The following is a 20,081-nucleotide window of genomic DNA, read 5'->3' on the forward strand; positions in this document are numbered from 1 at the left end:
ATGTGGGACAGGAAATGAAGGCAGCAGTGTTTGCTTTGATTAGAAAATTTAACAAGTTGTTCAGTGCCCAATGGGCAGCATAGATCCCATTAGTAATTGCAGTTGTTTAAGAATGAAGGCTGGGCGCGGTGGCTCACACCTGTAATCCCAGCACTTTGGGAGGTTGAGGCGGGCAGATCACCTGAGGTCAGGAGTTTGAGACCAGCCTGGCCAAGGTGGTGAAACCCCATCTCTGCTAAAAATACAAAAAAATTAGCTGGGTGTGGTGGCGGGCACCTGTAATCCCAGCTACTTGGGAGGCTGAGGCAGGAGAATCGCTTGAACCCAGGAGGCGGAGGTTGCAGTGAGCCGCAATTGCACAATTGCACTCCAGCCTGGGTGACAAAAACGAAACTGTCTCAAAAAAAATAAAAAATAAAAAATAAATAAAAATACAAAAAAAAAAAAATAGCTGGGCATGGTGGCACATGCCTGTAATCCCAGCTACTTGGGAGGCTGAGGTAGGAGAATCACTTGAACCCGGGAGGCGGTGGTTGCAGTGAGCTGAGATCGTGCCACTGCACTCCAGCCTGGGCAACAGAGCAAGACTCCGTCTCAAAAAAAAAAAAAAAAAAAAGAATGAAATAAATATCGTTTCTTCCAATTCAGGTGTATTATTTTTTAAATGGCAACTAACTTGTTAGGACATAAATACTTTTTAAGTGATTTGGACTTAACTACTTAATAAATTGAACTGTTATTTCTTTTGGCTTAGAGGCTCCATGAAAAAATTACTGAGATGGTAATGGTGCTGTGAGCTAAGAAAGTTCAGGAACCTCTAGTCCAAGAGATTATCTAATCCAGGGCACTTCAAAAACTTGCATATGTGAAATCAATTTAGTGGGTTATAACCATATTTTTTTCCCTAATAAAACAGAAGGGTAAGCAGAGTACACTGCATGTAGCAAGGGTAAATATTATTGTGTAAAACTTTTGTTCATTTTCTTTATATATATATATACACACACACATATCTACAAGTAATCATGTGTATATTGGGTCACAATGTAAAATGGTTTGAAAAACCACTAAGATTCCAAGTCCCTTATTTTACTGATGAGAAAACAGCCAGAGAGTGAAGGCTGATGATTACAAATCACAGCCATGAGAGCTGGGCTCTGCACTCAGCCCTGCTGGGCTGGGTGGCCGCTGCTCACGGTGACCCTTCAAGGCAGGCCTCATTCTGTCCAGTAGAGGTGTGGTTACTAAGTCATAGAGCTACAGAGGTGAGGGACCAGGTGCCCTCACTTTGGTTCCAAGACCCATCTGCACCCCACAAATGCCACCAGCCACACCTAGAACAAAATGGTTTTAATCAATTGCGTCACCCTCACTCTCCTGGGAGCGGAGCAACAAAAAGGCTCGGCTCCTGCCCCCAGAGGACAGTAAGGCTTATGTGTCTCTCCACACTGCAGGGCCCAGGCTGGGCAGGCAGGGGGTGGGAAGCAGGACAGGGGGCAGGGAGGGAGGGTGGGAGGCAGGGAGGAAATGGCAGGTGGCTGGAACACAAGAAAGCAAAGGGGACCCAGCTGGTCCTTGGGCCCCAGGGCCCAGCCCCAATACTCCTGCTCTCCCTTCTCCCTGGCTAGAGAAAGGTCACGGAGAAGAGACAGGGGAGCAGGTCCCAGCAGCAGGAGAAGCAGCAGCAGCTGTTTCCTTCACCAATAAATATACTTCATTACCAAGCTAGAAGAGAGGGGTGGGAAGAGGGACTGGGGTGGGAAGGAAGGGGGAGAAGCTGCCACCTGTGTTGCTGGGATTAAAGCAATGAGATGGTGCCAGACCCCCCACCACTATCCTCACCCTCCTCTTGTCTTCTTAAAACTGTGAAAAAGCTTTTAACATGGCCCTCCTGTCTCCAGGGCTGCTCTGAAGCCTGACTGAGAGGAGGCACCTGGCAGAGACAGGGGCTGAGGGAGGGAGCGAGGGAGTGGAGGGAGAGGAGAAGGGAGGCTGCTTTTCCCCAGGGGCTGCAGCTGGAGGGCTGGAGCCAAGTAAGCACTGAGGGGAAGCAGGGAGGGAGAGAGGGGGAAGGATGAACCAACTACCTGGAGCAGCTGGAGCTAAGAGCCGGGGGCAGAGGGGAGGAGAGGCCTGGTGAGTGGTGGGTTGATCGCTGCATCCAGTGTAAAGCTTGGGGCTGCTGGGGAGGGAGGGGCCGAGTAAGGGACTTTCCCATCTGAGTGGCTCAGGAGACCCACCCCTCTCCCCTCAGAGCAGCAGGGGACAGAGAAAAGCCATCACTTCTTTGGTCTTTGTGGCGGCTCAGCATGTGGGATGGGAAGGAGGGCAGAAAGGGCAGAGAAGGGCCCTTAGCAGGAAGCGCCACCTCAGCAGAGTAGGCCTGGCTGGGAGCTCTGGCAGAAAGGTCACAGTGAGGCTGAGGAGCGCCCAAGAGGAGAACGGCCGTAGTGCAGAAGTGCTGGCATGGATGGGTGGGGTAAGGTGCAGTGCCCCACCCTCTGCCAGGGCCCTTGGGAAAGGCAGAGCCTCCAGAGGTGGCCAGTGAGAGTAGGTGCAGGGCCAGAGCTAGTAGCCAGGAGAGGAGCGAGGGTGCTCCACAGCGACCTCAGCAGGTGGCCTGGTCTTGCCCACTCCAGGGCTCCCATCCTTCCTTTGGGTTCCGCTCTAACACTGGTGGCTCTGGAGGGAGGGTGGGACCCATCCTTTTTCAAAACCTTTCCTGAAGACCACAGGGGAGCTAGCCTTGCAGGCTAGGGAGCAAGAGTGGCAACAGGCCAAGGCGAGCCCTTACCAATTGGGAATCCCACTCCTCCTCCTGCTGCCAGCTAAAGGGCAGGACAGTCCCTGAAGACAGTTCAGCTTGTTCCTCCCCACCTGAGGCAGAAGGGGTTTTGAGGCAGGCCAGAGCCCTCCAGGGACATGAAAGCAGGAGATGGGGGGTGCATATGGAGGGGTGTCCCCTCCTGCTCTTTTTTTCAGGGCTGGGGATAGTCAGGGGACAATCAGCCCAGAGTCCGAAAGCCAGCAAGTTGTAGCAACCTCCACCCCTAACGCCAAACTAACAAACAAAACAGGGGAAATGAAAAAAAAGGGTGGTGGGGAAGACAAACCAAAACAGAATCCCCTGACCTCCTGCCCAGGGCAGAGGGTCCAGCCAGTAGCAGGGGCTGGGGACCAGGGCTGGAGGGTCTAGCTGGGCCGGCACTGCACCTGGCCCTCAGAGCTGTCCTCATCATCAGAGGCCCCGGCACCCCCACTGCTCAGGCCCGTGATCCGGTAGCCCATGTTGAGCAGCATCACCTCCAACGGGTCTGCATTCATGCGCCGCTGGTTGGCCTGTGAAGCACCCTCCATATCTTCCACGACTCGGCCTGTGAGGTCTTCACTCTGTGGTGGAGAAAGGGGTGACACACGTGGGGCTCAGGGAGGGAGAGGCACCAGGGTACACGTATAGGGGAGGGGGAGGGAAATACACAGCTAAACTATCTATAGGGGGAGGTACACGTACATGCCAGGAGGTGTATATGGTGGAGGGGAACACACAACCTTGGCTACATATTGTTGGGGGTGCTCACGCTGGAATATATATGGGGGATACGCCACCTCAGGATATACAGGCAGGTCATAACATGCTGGGATATATGTGGGGGACAGTACACACCAGGATATGTTGGACACACATACTGGGATACCTGGGACAAGGGGCAGATACAACTTCCCCACCCCATTCTGTTTTGTTGCCACAACTCTTGCTTCATCTTTCTTTCTCCTCTCCTCTCAATGGGGAAGCCTATAGGGGTCCTCTCTTTAAAAGTCACAGCAAATTATCTTGGGAATCAGACATACCACTTGACTTTTGTTTTGCCAGCTGGGAAGAGGGAAGCAGTAGGGCAGAGGGGAAGGGGAGGCACCAAGCCAGCTTCCCTGGCTACCCACCCTGGGAGTGGAGGGGACTCCACTGTCCTAAGTGTCCTTGTGGGCTGGACACTTCACAGGCATCTCTTCTTTACTCCTCACCACAACCTTTCAAGGTGGTGCTGTCATTCCCATTCCCAATGTACAGATGATTAAAAGCCTGGGTCAGAGATGGTGAAGTCTCTCAGGCAGCGAGTGAGGAGACTGGATTCAAACTTAGGCCTACCAGATGCCAAAGCCTGCATAGTTCCCTTGTGACCAGGGCCTCTGCACAGCTTCTGGAGAATTGCTGCTGCATTTGGAGCTTCTGGAATCTGAGAACACAGCCTTGGGACCCGGGGTAAGGCTTACTTAGCAGCTTCTAGCCTCTGGGTGGCTCATTTCTCTTCCCTGCGCTAGCAGGCTCCACTGGAGCCTTCCACAGAGTCCCTGCCCTCCTCTCTGCTTGGCTCTGCACCCTCACCTCTGGTCGGGGGTTCCAGAGCCGCACAACAGGATCGATGCCACTGGTGGCCAGGAAGCAGTAGCTGGGGTGTGGCTGCAGGCAGTTGACAATGGACTCATCCCCTTGGAGCACACGGACCAGGTTGGTGGTCTCCTTTTCCCAGATGAAGAAGGAGCCATCGTCAGAGCCACTGACGATATACTGAGCGTTGCTGGCGGGGGGGCAAAGGGCAGGGAGGTCAGGTGGGGTACTGCCCTACAGCCTCAAGTAGAGGCTGCATGGCCTAGGTAAAGGGGGAGCAAGGAAGTCTGCAGCCACTCAGTCCCCCACACGCTGGGGTGTGCACTTGACCCAGAATTCCTCCAGGTATATAGCCCTGGTCACTGTTCTCTTAAACCTAGGGCCAGCGACTACCTGGATTTCTCCAAGACAGTCTCCCCTATAGTTCATTATTATCTCCTTGGGCCAGGATCATCTTACATCATCTCTTGGGTCTCTAAAATACCCTGTTTTAAGCCTCCCCTGAGCAGTTCCAGGCTTCTGGCATCCAGACTCCCCGTGCCCCTCACACACCACTGACATTTAGAGGGCATCTTGATGGATTCTTTTTTTTTCTTAGAGACAGGGTCTCATTCTGTCACCCAAGCTGGAGTACAGTGGCATGATCATGGCTCACTGTGGCCTTAACTGGTCCTCCAATGTCAACCTCCTGAATAGCTGGGACTACAGGTGCATGTCACCACACCCAGGTAATTTAAAACATTTTTTGTAGAGATGGGGGTCTATGCTGTCCAGGCTGGTCTCAAACTCCTGGGCTCAAGCGATCCTCCTGCTTCAGCCTCCCCAAGTGCTGGGATTACAGGCATGAGCCACTGTGCCTGGCCTATGGAGAGATTCTTGATTCATGTTCATGTGTCTCACCTACCCAAAGAAAGTACATCTACAAATGAGGGGTGGGGATGATGGTGTCTGAAACACAGAGTTTGTCCCTTAGTACACAGGGCACAGTTTTGAGCACCAAAGAGATGTGCCAAGATTCCCAGCCTTGGAGGGCTGCTGCCTCATACTCTCAAGCAGAGGGAGGTTCCTTGAATGCAGATAAAGAAACCAAGCTCTGGCACATGCAGACAGAGGGAGAAGGAGACAGAGGGAGAAGGAGGTGGGGGATGAAGGAGTAGTTCAGGCACTGCGCTGGAGGCTCTACTTGGGTTATCTTATTAGTCCTTGTTATGGCCTCATAAATGGGCATGGCAGGTTGGTCATTTCATAGATTAAAAAACTTTAGAGGCTGACAAAGGTGAAGCCATTTGCCCAAGGGTACAGAGGCAGAGCAGGGATTTGAGATTCTTCTCTGAAACCATTATGCCCCAACACTCCCCACTCAACCTCCCGCTGCCAACTGGGCTGCACCCTCCTCTTCAGGGCCTCGGACCTGCCAAAGAAATTGGCCTCTTTGATATCCGTGGTGGTGTTGCAGTGGCCGCAGTAGCGGAACTGATAGTCGTAGCTTCGCTCCCGCAGCACCATTTCATCCTCTGAGATGGAGTCCTTGCGGCTCGTGCTGCGGAGGCGGACTGGGGCGCCGCCACCAGGTCCCTTCTTCTCCTCTGGGGGCAGAGATCCAGAAAAGGTAAGCGCCTTGTTCCTTTCTCTCCTTCCCTATTTTCCCCCACCTATGGCTCTGTTTTCAGGCCAAAGTCTGACAACATAGAGCTACCTGCCTCCACCCTTATCCTGGAAAACTGGGGAAAGGTTGTGAGGAAGATGCATCTTTGGATCTAGCCCCTGAGGATGTTCAAGAGGAGACCTTTGATGCCAGGAGGGCCCTGGTTCAGGTCCCTAAATGAGGGCCTGAAAGCCCCAAAGATGCAGAGACTCAAAGTCTGTTTCTGTGGAGGTAAGAGGCAGGGGAGGGTAGAGTGAGGCACTAGCAAAGAGAGAATGGATGACTTTTTTTTTTTTTTTGAGATGGTCACGCAGGCTGGAGTGCAGTGGCGTGATCTCGGCTCACTGCAACCTCCACCTCCAAGGTTCAAGCGATTCTCCTGCCTCAGCCTCCTGAGTAACTGGGACTACCAGGCACGTGCCACCACGCCCAGCTAATTTTTGTATTTTTAGTGGAGACGGGGTTTCGCCACATTGGCCAGGCTGGTCTCAAACTCCTGACCTCAGGTGATCCACCTGCCTTGGCCTCCCAAAGTGCTGGGATTACAGGCATGAGCCACCGAGCCCAGCCTGGGTGACTTTTATAAACAGATTCATGGCACTTAGGGCAGTAAGGACCATGCCCTTACCCTCTGGAAGACAAGTTATTAGGGTCCCAAATGAGAGTCACTGATCAGTTAAGTGACAGGTAAAGTCACACAAGTTTTCTCAGTTCCTTAAAAGTGACTCACTCATACCTGCTTCAGGGCCTTGGAGCATGCTGGTTCATATGCCAGGAGCTCTGCATCTCCCACAGCTACATTTTGTTGTTGTTGTTGTTTGAGACAGGATTTTGCTCTGTCACCCAGGCTGGAGTGCAGTGGTGTGATCATGGCTCACTGTAGCCTTGACCTCCTGGGCTCAAGTGATCCTCCTGCTTCAGCTGCCCGAGGAGCTGGGACTACAGGTGTGTGCCACCACCCCTGGCTAATTTTTTTTTAATTTTTCTTTTGTTGAGATGGGATCTTGCTATGTTGTCCTAGCTGATATTGAACTCCTGGGCTCAAGCTATTTTCCCACATCAGCCTCCCAAAGTGCTGGGATTATAAGCGTGAGCCACCGCGCTAGGCCACACAGCTATATTTTGTATCTAGTTAATGCTTCCTTTGGATCCTTTAGATCTTAGTTTAAATGTTTCTTCCTGAAGAACCCCAGAATGCCATCAAGCCCACCCCCTCCCAGCATGCACACCATTCAGGTCCCCATGGCACTTGTCATACTTTTTTGTTTCTCCTTTATCACTTGGTTCCTTCACTAGACTGTAAATGCCATAAACACAGAAATTCCACGTGACTTAGTCACAGCTCTATTCCCAGGACCCAGCACAGTGCCTGGCACATGGCAGGTGTCTGATAACTATTCATTAAACAAATTAATTTATCACGTGGTTGGTAAACTGCAAAGGAGAGAGGTGAAGATCCATGTCTGCCTCCTATGAGCTCACCGTTCACGTTTACAGACCACACTCCAATGGCCCAGTTCATTCTCCAGCACACTGAGGGGAGCTGGGCAGGGCTTCGTGCTCTTTGTGCAGGTAGGTAGAGAGGCTGTGCTTTCTTCAAGGCCACACAGTCACGTGGTGGAGCTGCATTTGGAACCGAGGCCCCACATTCCAAGCCTGAGGCATTTCTACTGCTCTGCGCTATTGTCTCTGCTGCACTTGTACACTCGGAACAAACACGATGACCAGCTTCTGCCTCTCAGATGCCCAAGTGGAACCACCAGGGCCCTGTCTAAGCAGGTGTGAATGCCTAGCGGGAGCCTGACTGAGCTCAGCTTCCTCCTATCCTGGGCACCAGGCACTCCCCCAGGTGCTTTAAACATGCCATTTAAACATGCTGATCCTCAATAGAAACGCTCAGTGGGAGGTGCTGGCATGCCTCCTTTTCAGACCAGGAAACACTCTGAGAGAGAGACCAAGTAACTGCCCCAAAGTTGCATGGTTTCTGAATCAACATCTGAACCCAGGCCTCTCCAATCCCAGAACCATGACCTCTCCAGAATGTCATGCAGCATCTCAAAGAGAAAGAGTAACAGCACCCCCTCCTCAGTGCCCACTCACCACCATCATTTTTAGAGAAGAGGGCAGCTGTGATGTCGCGGCCCAATGCATCACAAGCGCTGCTGTGGGCCTGCTCCGGAAATTTCCCTTTGAAGTCGTCCAGGCACTCCAGGGCTTCAGCCACATACTTGAGCTCAAAGAGGCAGCGGGCCAGGCGAAAGTGTGCCTTCAGGTGGCATGGGTTTAGGGAGATGGCCTTGAGGCAGTCCCTCAGGGCATCATAGTGGTCACCATCCCTGGGAAGGCAGGGAAGAGTGGCTTGGAGGTGGAGCCACGTGGCAAGCAAGGGGTCCCCATTCAGTCTCCTCTGCTTCCTGTGGCCACCCCAGCCCACCACTGACAGATCTCATGGCAAGGGGACTTGAGGACGAAGAGAATCCTGGCTCAGCCCAGGCCTCCCCCATCAGGAGACAGAGTATGGTTAAGGAGCAAGCCAGGAAACCCTGAGGTCTTGAGGGTGGCAAAAGCTGGTGTCAGGCTGCCCTCTGCTGGGCACAGAGTGCAACTGCACACTGGCTCACCCCAGGCACCCGCAGCTCTGCAGCAGAAGGCCTGGCATCTTGCCCACCACAGGCTCCCCAAGCCCTCCTTCTCTCTTCCCCCATCCACCTTCTCAAATCACCCCCGGCTGGCCTTCAAAGCCACATCCAAGGCAGGGGGCCCTCAAGGACAGTTCTGTGGTCTGGGGAAGCCAGAAGTGTCAGGCTGGGGACGTAGGGTCTGACCAGCAGGCAGCAAGCCCTCAGCCAGACCCCCCCCTGTCCTGGCTGACTGATCCACAGCAGCTGTGGCCTCTACCTCCTGGGGCTGGAGGATGGGGCCTGACAGTCTGGCAGAGTCAGCTCTCTGGAAGCTGATGGTAAGGGGGGTTGTGCACACCAGGAGCTCCAAATCGTCCCCACTCACTTCTCCAACCTCCTGAAGCATGGATGAAGGGAAGTGGGAGTGCTTTTGATGGGGAAGCGGGGAAAGAGGAAGTGAAAGGAGGTCAGAGAAGCCCCTCCTTTTCCCACCCTGTGCCAGAATATAGGAAGCATACTCCCCCAGCACCCACAGACCTGTCCTTGCCTCTTGTCTGGAGAGCCAGACAGGCCACAGGAACTGCTTCTTCAGAAGCCATTTTTTTTTTTTTCAGCTGGGCTGGAGTAGGCCTAGGACCCAACTGTGCCAAGCAGCAGTAAGAGGCACCCCTTAGAGTTAATGGCCCCTTCTCCAAGGGCACAGCTCACAACAATCCGGCATGGCTAAGGCAGGCCTGACATGGGAAGGTTCTTCCTGAGCCTCCTTCTGCAGCACTCAGAGGGAGCACCCAGTCCTCGGAGCAGCCACGCTCAGACCAGGAACCAGCAGCTCAGCCCATGTGGGGGCAGGCAGGAAACAGAGCTGCTTCAATGGCGTGGCCTGCGTCAGGATGAGTGGCTGTGACGAAGGAGCAGGCACTGTTTGGAAACCCAATTACTGCCTGCAAGGTGCCCCTCTGAGCTCCTGGGGAGAGCCAGACCAGAGACCAGCCAGGAGCCAGAGGGTGACAGCTCCCACTGCATCCAGGAGCAGATGGCAGCCCTGGGGAGACTGGCCCAGGACAGAATGTGACATTCTAGGGGTCACTGGCAGGCATGTGGGGATGGGGGTAGAGAGCAGGCTGGCCCCAGGGCTCACCCTTCCTAGACTCACTGCCAGATCAATCTCCCTGAAAGGACAGCCCTCGGCACATCCCTCTCCTGCTCAGAACTCTCCAGTAGCTGCCCATCATGCACTGAATCGAGGCCAACGTCACCGCTCTGCATTCCAAGCTCTCCCTAGGCCGGCCCCAGGCTACCTCACAGACTCATCTCCTGCCAGTCCCTTTCCGAACCCTCTGCTCCAGCCAAATGGATTTGCTGTTCTGCAAACAAGCTCTTCAGTCAGTCCCCCACCCCCACGCCTTTGTTCACACCATTTCATCTCCCTGGAATGTCCTTCCCCCACAGGCCCCTCCTCTCCTTCATCTCCTGTCTAAGCCTGCCTACACTTAAAGCCCATTCAGACGCCATGTCTTTCTGATGCTTCCCTGCTCCCCAGCTAAAGCGACCCAACTTTTCTTGATGCCCACAGCCCTTTACCTGACCATTCACAAGACTCACTGCTTCCTATCTCTTTAATGCTGAACTATGTCCACCACTTTACCCACTGTCTGGAGAGGCTCCTCTGGAGCACAGGAACTCAGAGTGATAGAACTTTGTGTTCCTAGTACCTAGCACATAGTAGGAGCTCAGAGAACATGCTGAGGGCACATATGGATTAGGAAATCACCAACCTCTCTTAGCAAGAATGCAGGAGTGAAGCTGAGCTCTTAGCCTACAGCCTGGATGAGGACCACTGAGTTCTACCCAACTGTTTGTTGGACAGAGAGGTGAATCAACTCACGATTCACCCAAAACAGTCATCTCCTGGGTTTGGCTACCACCTGAGCCCTTGGCCAACTCCTGATGCCTTAGCTAAGGCCGGGGGACAGCATCTTCCCCACCCCCACCTAGCATTACCATCCTGCTGACTTGGGTGGGTTTCTTAAGTTTCCCTCTCTGGCCTGCCGAGTTGCAGCCAGACGATGGCACACCAGCTGGCCTGTCTGTCTGGGCAGAGCCGACGGATGCCAGACGGAGCAGAAATGGCTGTGGGCCCAGCTCTATCCATCTCTAGTCCTGGCCCTGGCTGGGGGATGGGGGGGCGGGGTCTGCATGTCTGCTTGCCTGCTGGTGCTGCAGGCAGTAGGGCTGGGGGCCCTGATGGTCTCCAAAGATGAGGAGTTCTTTCAGATATGGTCTACTTCTTTATTACCAGCCACCATACCCTAGCGTGACCCATAGCCAGCTTTGGATCTCTGGGATATGGTTTGTACTCAGTCCAAAGGGTCTAAGAACACAGAAAGCAAGCCTTAGAGGGGCAAGGGACTGCAGAATATTTTAGACACATACCAACTGAATTCACCAAACCTCTCATTTCCACTTAGCAAGATTCCACTGCTCTTCAAAGTCCAATTCTCCAACAGTTGGGACTAACAGTCCTCAACTCATACTTCCCCAGGGGCCACAGCACTTTATAATAATATGCCATGTAGAAACTAGTTTTGAACATGTTCCACGTAACTGTGAGCTTCCTTAGTGCTTGAGACTTCCTGATTAATGGGTCAGATGCCTGCCCACCATTAGCCTGGAGGCGGGAAGGAGAGGCCAAGAAGCCCTAAGAGGCAGCAATATGTTCTTGCCACTTTCCCTGGATGCCTTGGCAACTTGGCTCCATCAGGCCCCTGCCTTTTGGTCCAGCTGCTTTCTCCCTCATCCTGACCCAGATCCCCTCTGCAGTGGCCACTCACCACTTGCGCTTCATGTAGGCTGCTGCTCGGTTTCCATAAAGCATGGCATTGTGAGGGGCCCTCTGCACAGCCTTGCTGTAAAGCTGAATGGCTTGGGTCCACTGCTGGCAGGCAAAAGCCTCATTGGCTTGCTGTTTCACACGCTCCAGGTATGGTGGTAGCTCTACTTGGGGGCTGCAGGGGAAATAGAGCCAAGTCAGAACAGTCAAAGAAGGTCAGAGCAGCCCCTCAGGGAGTCTGTAACATGGCCTGAGGGCCACCCAGATTTTCTTGGCCCCTGGGATCTGACTGCTATCCGGAAGAGGGGACCACTACCCTGGTCTGAGATATTACCTATTACTGTGATAGGGAATACCATTTGGAATTCCATTCCAAATACCATTCCAAATACTCTCAGCCAGTGAAAAGAAGAAGGGCAGAAATGAAGCTGTACTTCAACTCCTGGGCATGGTAGTAGCTGATACCACCTGCCTCCATGCTGAGCTGAATCTTATGACCACCCGAGTCCCTCCTGTGGATCGCTGTCTAGAGAACTCTTTCTCTCAAGGCTAGGGAATTTGAGCGCCTCTGTATCCAAAGCCCAGCACAGAGGCTGGCAGAGAAAAGAGGCAAGGATATGCTATAGGATGGGGAATAATATAATGCGGAGGCCCATTTGTATGCAGCCCCTTTTTGGAGACAGCTCAGTGCTAAGAGGCAGCTAGCTCCTGAGTCCTGACCCCAGTTACTGGTACCAACAGGCTAGAGCTACAGTCTGACCATGACTAGTGTTCTGCCAGGCAGAGGGGCACTGGAAACACTAGGCACCCTCCAAGAAGGCTCTTTGCCTTGGTCCTCACTCTCTGGGATGCATGAGTGGGTGTGGGTCAGGAGGAAGATTTACAGGTTATGTCCCTCCCTCCAGTCCATATAGTGTAACTGGGGCTTGGAGGGCTGGACAAGCCAGCTGGCCTCACCTGACATGTCCCCTACTCTCCGGCAGCCGGAAGCCATTGCTATGAAGGTGCAGGCCATTGGACACACCGTTGGACACACCGTTGGTGGACATCTTGCCATTCTGGACTTCTGGCAGGAGATAGTGAGAAAGTGACAGCAACAACTCAGGAAGAGGACCCATTTCTTCCTGGCAGCCCTCTAGCTTCCATCACGGGGTCTGATGGTTCCATCGTGGGACTGTTCTCCCAGAGTAAGATCCATTCCCAGAAAGCAAGTTCTGACATAAAGAAAAGCCCGTGCGCCCTCTGCTGGCTGGCGAGGGACACAACTTCACCGTGGCATTACTCAGCTGGGGCTGGGGCTAGGGCTGGGGCTAGGGCTGGGGCTGGGGCTAGGGCTGGGGCTAGGGCTGGGGCTGGGGGTGGGAATGGAGTGAGGAGGTGCCTAAATCAACTGTAGGCCCCAGGAAGAAATCAATGAGAAGACTGGGCCAGGATACAAAGGAGAGGGGAACTACTTCAGGTTCTCAAGAGCCAAGCCATGGAAGGAACCTGTCTTTTCAGAGGGAAGCAAAAAGGGCAGTGATGCAAAGCTCTTGAAGAGATCTCTGCTCTATTGTCATCCTCTTTCTTACTGCATAGGTGGGGTTATTTCAGAGATCTGCTATTTTTGGAGGATCACAGTCCAGAGTAAAGGGCAGGCTTCTCAGCAGGTGTAGCATGCACTTAAGCTCCCCTACACCGCTGCAGTAGAGATACCCTAAGGGAGAACTTACCCCCCGAGGAGTGGCATTTTCTAGGCAAGAGGAAGGTGTACGGCCGCTGCTTGTAAGTCAAGTCAAACAAATAGACCTAGAGTTGAGGGGGGCAAAAAAAGAGATGGAAGCTGTGAGGTAAGGATGTGGTTGAACCAGTAAGCAGGTCTTGGTTTCTCAAGAACTAGAGTCTTGGAACACAGTGAGTGTTGAGCATAGAACCATCAAGCTATCCTAAGAGGTACTTCCAGCAAACCTCAGGCTGGAAAATCTTCCTAGCTCTAGCATTCAGGGTGGGCTATCTGATCTGCCCAAAGTCCTGCTTGAAATACTATCATTAATTAGAATCACATTTGGCTGGGCATGGTGGCGTAGCCTGTAATCCTAGCACTTTAGGAGGCTGAGGCAGGAGGGTGGTTGCTTGAGCCCAGGAGTTTGAGACCAGCTTGGGCAACATGGCAAAACCCCGTCTTTACAAGAAATACAAAAACTAGCCAGGTGTGGTGGCGTGTGCCTGTGGTCCCAGCTACTCAGGAGGCTGAGGTGGGGGAATCACTTGAGCCTGGGATGTCGAGGCTGCAGTGACCTGAGATTGTACCACTGCACTCCAGCCTGGGTGACAGAATGAGACCCTGCCTCAAAACAAACAAACAAAATAGAAGGTCAGGTGCAGTGGTTAATGCCTGTAATCCCAGCATTTGGGAGGGTGAGGTGGGCGGATCACCTGAGGTCAGGAGTTCGAGACTAGCCTGACCAACATCGTGAAACCCCATCTCTACTAAAAATACAAAATTAGCCAGGCGTGGCATGTGCCTGTAATCCCAGCTACTTGGAAGGCTGAGGCAGGAGAATTGCTTAAATCCAGGAGGCAGAGCGGAGGTTGCAGTGAGCCGAGATCGCACCATTGCCCTCCAGCCTGGGCAACAAGAGCGAAACTCCAACTCAAAAAAAAAAAAAAAACACGTTACATGTTTAAAAAGATGAAGAAGTCCTCAAAGGTCACAAAGCCAAATGTTTACCCCAGCACTACTCCTGAGCTTTTCATGATTCCTTGGACAGGTCCAGGAATGTCTGGCTTATCCTCACCTATTCTGCATCCCGTTTCATTTGTATATATTTGGGCCTTGCCTTGTAATGTCATTAACTGTTTCGTTTGTCATGTCTCCCATCAGCCTGGGGATGGATCATATTTCCCACTTGTCTCTATTATATTTATAATAATGCGAGTCCCAGAGTAAGTGCTCAGTGTTGGTAGAGTAAATAAATGTATGCAAGGCTTACTAAATATCCTGAGAGCACACAAACAGAAGGTTTAGCAACCTGCCATTATCAAAGAACACTTCCCAAAGCTGGCACTAACCCACAGCTTGCTCTGAGCTGCATGCTCTGAGCCCCAGGGATTTCCTCCTAGGAAAATAGCAGACAAGGAAACTGAGGCTCAGAAAAATAAAGAGATTTGCTCAAAGTCACAGTAAACAGCTGCTAAACAGCAGGCCAGCATTTGAACAGAAGTCTGTCCATTCCAAAGCCTATATTCTTAACCAAAATGCCATACTATCATATTTCTATCTAGTTCATTAAGAAAAAATGAAATAAAAAGACTGAGCTAGGACATCTCTCTGGGAACTCCAATGATGCCACATCACCCCCACATTTCAGTGTAACATCATTTACCATAAGGCTGTTGTGTCTTGTCTGCCTCAGCAGTGAACATAAGGTACATGCCCCTGGCTGCTGGGCATGGAATGGTGATGGGGCAGAGCCACCTTATGCTGTACATACCTGTTCCCCCCCCATGTTGACTAGTAGCTCTGTGCCATTGGGGCTGAAGGTCACATAGGTGGCAACCAGCACTCTCAAACGGTTGTTGTAGTCAGGAAGCTTCACTGGCAGGTGACCTGCAGGGAATAGCCCAGTCATACTAGGGTCCCAGTCCCCTTCAAAGGGGCATGAGATTGTGTGAAGTCAGTCATATCAAAAATTATACCAATCAACTTTAGCATAAAAGCAGCTACAAGTGTTGAGCCCTTACTATATGCACTGGGCTAGCTGCTTTATATATTTTATCTCATTTAGTCATTATAACCCCATTTTACTTAACCTTGATGAGTTTCTTTTCTGTAATTTGCTGAAGGTGACATAGCTTGTCAATGGCAGAGTTGGGATTAAAACTCAGGTCTGTCTGACTCTAAAACCCTTGCTCTTGACCACCATGCCATGCTGTCTCCCTGGACTGCCCCCAAAAGAGTCAGCATCTAGCCGAGAGTTTGGGGCCAGAGCTGTGCTGAGCGCTACCTGCTACGTAATACTGGGCTGCACCATCCGGAAGGGGTTTCTGCCGGTCACAGAAGGTGTGCACACCCGCTGAAGGGCTCTGCTTCATGCTCTTTCTGGTGGGAAGGAAAATCATATAGGTTAAAGTCACAGCACTGCCCCTGGCTAGACCAGACCACACTCACTAGACGAAAACTTACATTTGTATCTGAGACATACAGGAGGTATTTTTCTTCCTTACCTAAGCAACCCCAAAGGCCCACCAACTAGACAATTACAGACATATACATTACAGTGCTTTACCAGGTAGGTCCTATAAGCTGTCTGGGTCTTCATGACCATCTTATTTTTCCCATTTTACAAACAAGCAAGCTAAGGTTCAAGACCCGCTCCAAGCCATGCAGTGTGTGAGGGGCAGCAGTGGTCACCAAGCCCATGAATGAAAATAAACAGGCGACATTCCTGCATCCATCCCAAGAATCATGGAAAGCCCAGGCTGGAGAGGCAACTCAGGTCTGAGAGTGCTGTGGGGGTTCTGAGTGTTATAAGAACTAGCAGGAAATATTATATACCGTGATTTCTTTGAGAAAGATACTATAAGAGATTTATATAAGAAATTATAAGAATAAATAAATATAAGGAAATCATAAGGAATTTATGTAAGAGATTATGGGTAATTTATACTTTTCTTTTTCTTTTTTTTTTTTTTTAATTGAGACTGAGTCTCACTCTGCCACCCAGGCTGGAGTGCAGTGGCAGGATCTCTGCTCACTGCAAGCTCTGCCTCCCAGGTTGACGCCATTCTCCTGCCTCAGCCTCCCCAGTAGCTGGGACTACAGGCACCCGCCACCACGCCCGGCTAATTTTTTGTATTTTTAGTAGAGACGGGGTTTCACCGTGTTAGCCAGGATGGTCTCGATCTCCTGACCTCGTGATCCGCCCGCCTCGGCCTCCCAAAGTGCTGGGATTACAGGCGTGAGCCACCACGCCCGGCCTAATTTATACTTTTCATATTTTCCAACATAAGCGAGGATTAAGTTTTTAAAAAAATCACAAAATTGAAGAAAGTCCATTTCATAAAGAAGAAGGGGCCAGGCTGGGTGTGGTGGCTGACGTCTGTAATCCCAACACTTTGGGAGGCCGAGGCGGGCAGATCACCTGAGGTCAGGAGTTCAAGACTAGCCTGGTCAACATGGTGAAACCCCGTCTCTACTAATAATACAAAAATTAGCCAGGTGTGGTGGCAGGTGCCTGTAATCCCAGCTACTCGGGAGGCTGAAGCAGGACAACAGCTTGAACCCGGGAGGCAGAGGTTGCAGTGAGCTGAGATTGTGCCACTGCGCTCCAACACGGGTGACAGAGCAAGACTCTGTCTCAAAAAAAAAAGTAAAACAATAAATAAATAAATAAAAGAAGGGGCCAGGCACAGTGGCTCATGCTTGTAGTCCCAGCACTTTGGGAGGTCGAGGTGGGAAGATTGCTTTAGCTCGAGTTTGAGACCAGCCTGGGCAACAAGGAAAGACCCCACCCCTATAAAAAAATTAAAAAATTAGCCAAGCGAGGTGGCGTGTGACTGTAGTCTCAGCTACTTGAGAGGCTGAGATGGGAGGATCGCTTGAGCCTGGGAGGTTGAGGCTGCAGTGAGCTGTGATAGAAGAAGAGGGCATGGCAATGGCAGTGAGGGAAAGGGGCAGTAGGTTCTCTGGGGACTTACTCACAGGAGACAGGAGGCTGAACTATTCATACCTGTGGTTGTGGATCATGCGGATGTCATAGAGCCTCACGAAGGGCCCGCTGGCCCCAACTGCCAGGCAGTTGTTGTCCTGGGGGTTGACAGTGAGGCACTTGGCCTCCACCAGCTGGCCACAGTACTCTGTCAGGTCAATCAGCACCTCCGAGTGTTTGCTGTTCTCTCGAAGGTCATACTGGCTGTGAGAGAGGACAGAGTTAGGGAATTGGGGCTTGGGGTCCTTGAGAGGAAGGCAGGGGAAAAGACAAGTTCTTGTTATGCAAGAGGATTGGGAGGGACTTTGGACCTGTTTCTAAATAAGAATGTCAAAAACAACTCCCATTTCTTGAGTGTCCACAGTGTGCCAGGTACCTGTAGTAGGCTTCTCACACATTCTATTCTACTAGAACTCCTAAGGTGGATACTATTGTACATATTCTACAGATGTTAGTATTATTGCTACTATTATACTACTACTGATTACCAACACTTAGTGAAAATGTGCTTTATGTCCAGTATTGCCCCTTAATTAATTCCTAACGCCATCCCTAGGTATCATTAGAATACTGAGGTTCAAAGATGTTGAGTAACCTGACTGAGATGACACTGCTAGTAAGTGCAGAGCTGGGGAAGCTTTCTGAGACTGCATCTTAAACACTGCTCCGTTCCTACCTAATCTAGTTTCTTTCATGAAACAAGGTATGGAGGTGACAGAAAAGCGACTCTGCAGATCATCTAAGAGCTATCTAGATATACCATGGGCCAAGGCAAGCCTAAAAGTCTCATCCACGCAGTAAAGGTAATGCCAAAAAGTCTACCAAACAGCAGCAAACTCCCACCGCTCCAGACGGGGAAACTTTGTGCTGCCAATACACAGGTATCCTCAGAGAGTGGTGGGTAGGGGGGACATCACCTATATGCTCTCCCCTCTTGCCTAGACATCTGTTATCACCTCTTTGCTGTTCACCTTGTCTTTCTAAGCCATCTTCACCAGGCTGCTCTTCCTAAAATATTATTTTACATCACTCTCCTGCTCAAAAAAATTGCAGAGATTCCTCAATACTTTTAGCACAAGTTTACTTTTACCAAACTCCTCAGTCTGGTTTTCAAGACTCAATTTCACATCTCTCTCCAACCTTATTCCTCAGTTTTCTAAATGTGGGTCAATTATAACTACAGAATTCTTTATCCTGCACATGCCATGTTTATTTCTGCCTTTGCAAACTCTGCTCAAGCTGGGGAATACACTCTGCTTTTCCTTGCTCATCCAAATCCTGTCTGTTCTGGAAGGCCCAGCTTATGTTCACCTTCTGCTAGGACACCTTCTCTGACTGTGCCTATGCCTAAACACTTAGGATCCTACCCAATGCGCTAGACGCTCCACTTCTACCAGCTGGCCCTGGCAAAATCTGGTCAGCCAAGGTCAAAAAGTGCTACACAGAGTTGGACCTGCCACTGACCAAGTGCATTCTGTCTTCTGAGGTTCAGGGATGCAGTGACTTACCTCAGTCAAATACTGAGTGCGATTGCTAGGATTTGACCCCAGGTCTGTCTGACTTCACTGCCTTGCTCTTGACTATGTTATAATTTATATATGACTTAGATATTCCTCATCTGTAAAAGGAAAGAGGGCACAAAGTCCTACAGGAACTCAAGGGAGACAGATTAAAGCAGGCTGGGGAGATAAGAAAGAAGTTCTAAGGTCACAGCTGAAGAAAGGAGTTAAAGAAGGGCAACGACACCATTTTAGAATGAAGGGAAGTAGAGGCAAATGTGTAACAATGCAGGGCACTGGAAAAGGGGACAGTCCATTTTACCATTTCCGGGTGGCTTGCCCCCTCCCAGGTATATAGCCACTGACCAACTGTTCAAGAGAAATGTATCAAGCGGCTCTATGTGCCAGGCGCTGTGCTGGGCTCTAGGGATACAACCAAGAACAAGACAGACATGGAGTTGCTCTTAGAGAGTTTACTTTTACTATTTAGTGAGGATACAGACAAAAAAGTAAACCAATAAGTAAAAATAAAATAAGGCCAGGTGTGGTAGCTCACACCAGCAATCCTAGCACTGTGGGAGGCCGAGGTGGGAGGATCACTTGAGCCCAGGAGTTTGAGACCTGCCTGGGCAACACAGAGAAACCCTATCTCTACAAAAAAAATAGAAAAATTAGCCAAGCATGGTGGAGCATGTCTGTAGTCCCAGGTATTCAGGAGGCTGAGGTGGGAGAATCGCCTGAGCCCAGGAAGTCAAGGCTGCAGTGAGCCATGATCACGCCACTGCACTCCAACCTCGGCAGTAGAATGGAGTGAGACCCTGTCTCAAAAAATAAATTAATTAGCTCCCTCTCCCTCTCCCCCTCCCCACGGTCTCCCTCTCCCTCTCTTTCCACGGTCTCCCTCTCCCTCTCCCCACAGTCTCCCTCTCCCTCTCCCCACAGTCTCCCTCTCCCTCTCTTTCCACGGTCTCCCTCTGATGCCGAGCCGAAGCTGGACTGTACTGCTGCCATCTCGGCTCACTGCAACCTCCCTGCCTGATTCTCCTGCCTCAGCCTGCCGAGTGCCTGCGATTGCAGGCGTGTGCCGCCACGCCTGACTGGTTTTCGTATTTTTTTGGTGGAGACGGGGTTTCGCTGTGTTGGCCGGGCTGGTCTCCAGCTCCTAACCGCGAGTGATATGCCAGCCTCGGCCTCCCGAGGTGCCGGGATTGCAGATGGAGTCTCGTTCACTCAGTGCTCAATGGTGCCCAGGCTGGAGTGCAGTGGCGTGATCTCGGCTCGCTACAACCTCCACCTCCCAGCCGCCTGCCTTGGCCTCCCAAAGTGCCGAGATTGCAGCCTCTGCCCGGCCGCCACCCCGTCTGGGAAGTGAGGAGCGTCTCTGCCTGGCCGCCCATCGTCTGGGATGTGAG

The 20,081-nt window shown here is 51.5% G+C and overlaps 1 protein-coding gene across 3 annotated transcripts in view; it reads right to left on the reverse strand.

Annotated features, from left to right (window-relative positions):
- Positions 1 to 1,335: 1,335 nt before the first annotated feature.
- Positions 1,336 to 20,081, reverse strand: part of WDTC1 (WD and tetratricopeptide repeats 1) — a 73,524-nt gene continuing 54,778 nt past the window's right edge. Inside the window, exons 7-16 of one of the 3 annotated variants that reach the window (XM_034959143.4) lie at positions 17,192 to 17,374; positions 15,467 to 15,561; positions 14,954 to 15,069; positions 13,193 to 13,268; positions 12,438 to 12,543; positions 11,482 to 11,655; positions 8,130 to 8,365; positions 5,796 to 5,970; positions 4,382 to 4,574; positions 1,336 to 3,390 (exon numbers count right to left, since the gene is read on the reverse strand). In XM_034959143.4, the coding sequence (XP_034815034.1) occupies positions 3,193 to 3,390; positions 4,382 to 4,574; positions 5,796 to 5,970; positions 8,130 to 8,365; positions 11,482 to 11,655; positions 12,438 to 12,543; positions 13,193 to 13,268; positions 14,954 to 15,069; positions 15,467 to 15,561; positions 17,192 to 17,374 (1,552 nt within the window). In that variant the 3' untranslated portion in view covers positions 1,336 to 3,192. Of the gene's footprint in view, positions 3,391 to 4,381; positions 4,575 to 5,795; positions 5,971 to 8,129; positions 8,366 to 11,481; positions 11,656 to 12,437; positions 12,547 to 13,192; positions 13,269 to 14,953; positions 15,070 to 15,466; positions 15,562 to 17,191; positions 17,375 to 20,081 lie in introns of all 3 variants that reach the window. The other 2 variants (XM_034959141.4, XM_034959145.3) reach the window with 2 other exon arrangements.

This window comes from Pan paniscus, chromosome 1 (genome assembly GCF_029289425.2).
Source record: "Pan paniscus chromosome 1, NHGRI_mPanPan1-v2.0_pri, whole genome shotgun sequence".
Taxonomy (NCBI): Eukaryota; Metazoa; Chordata; class Mammalia; order Primates; family Hominidae; genus Pan; species Pan paniscus.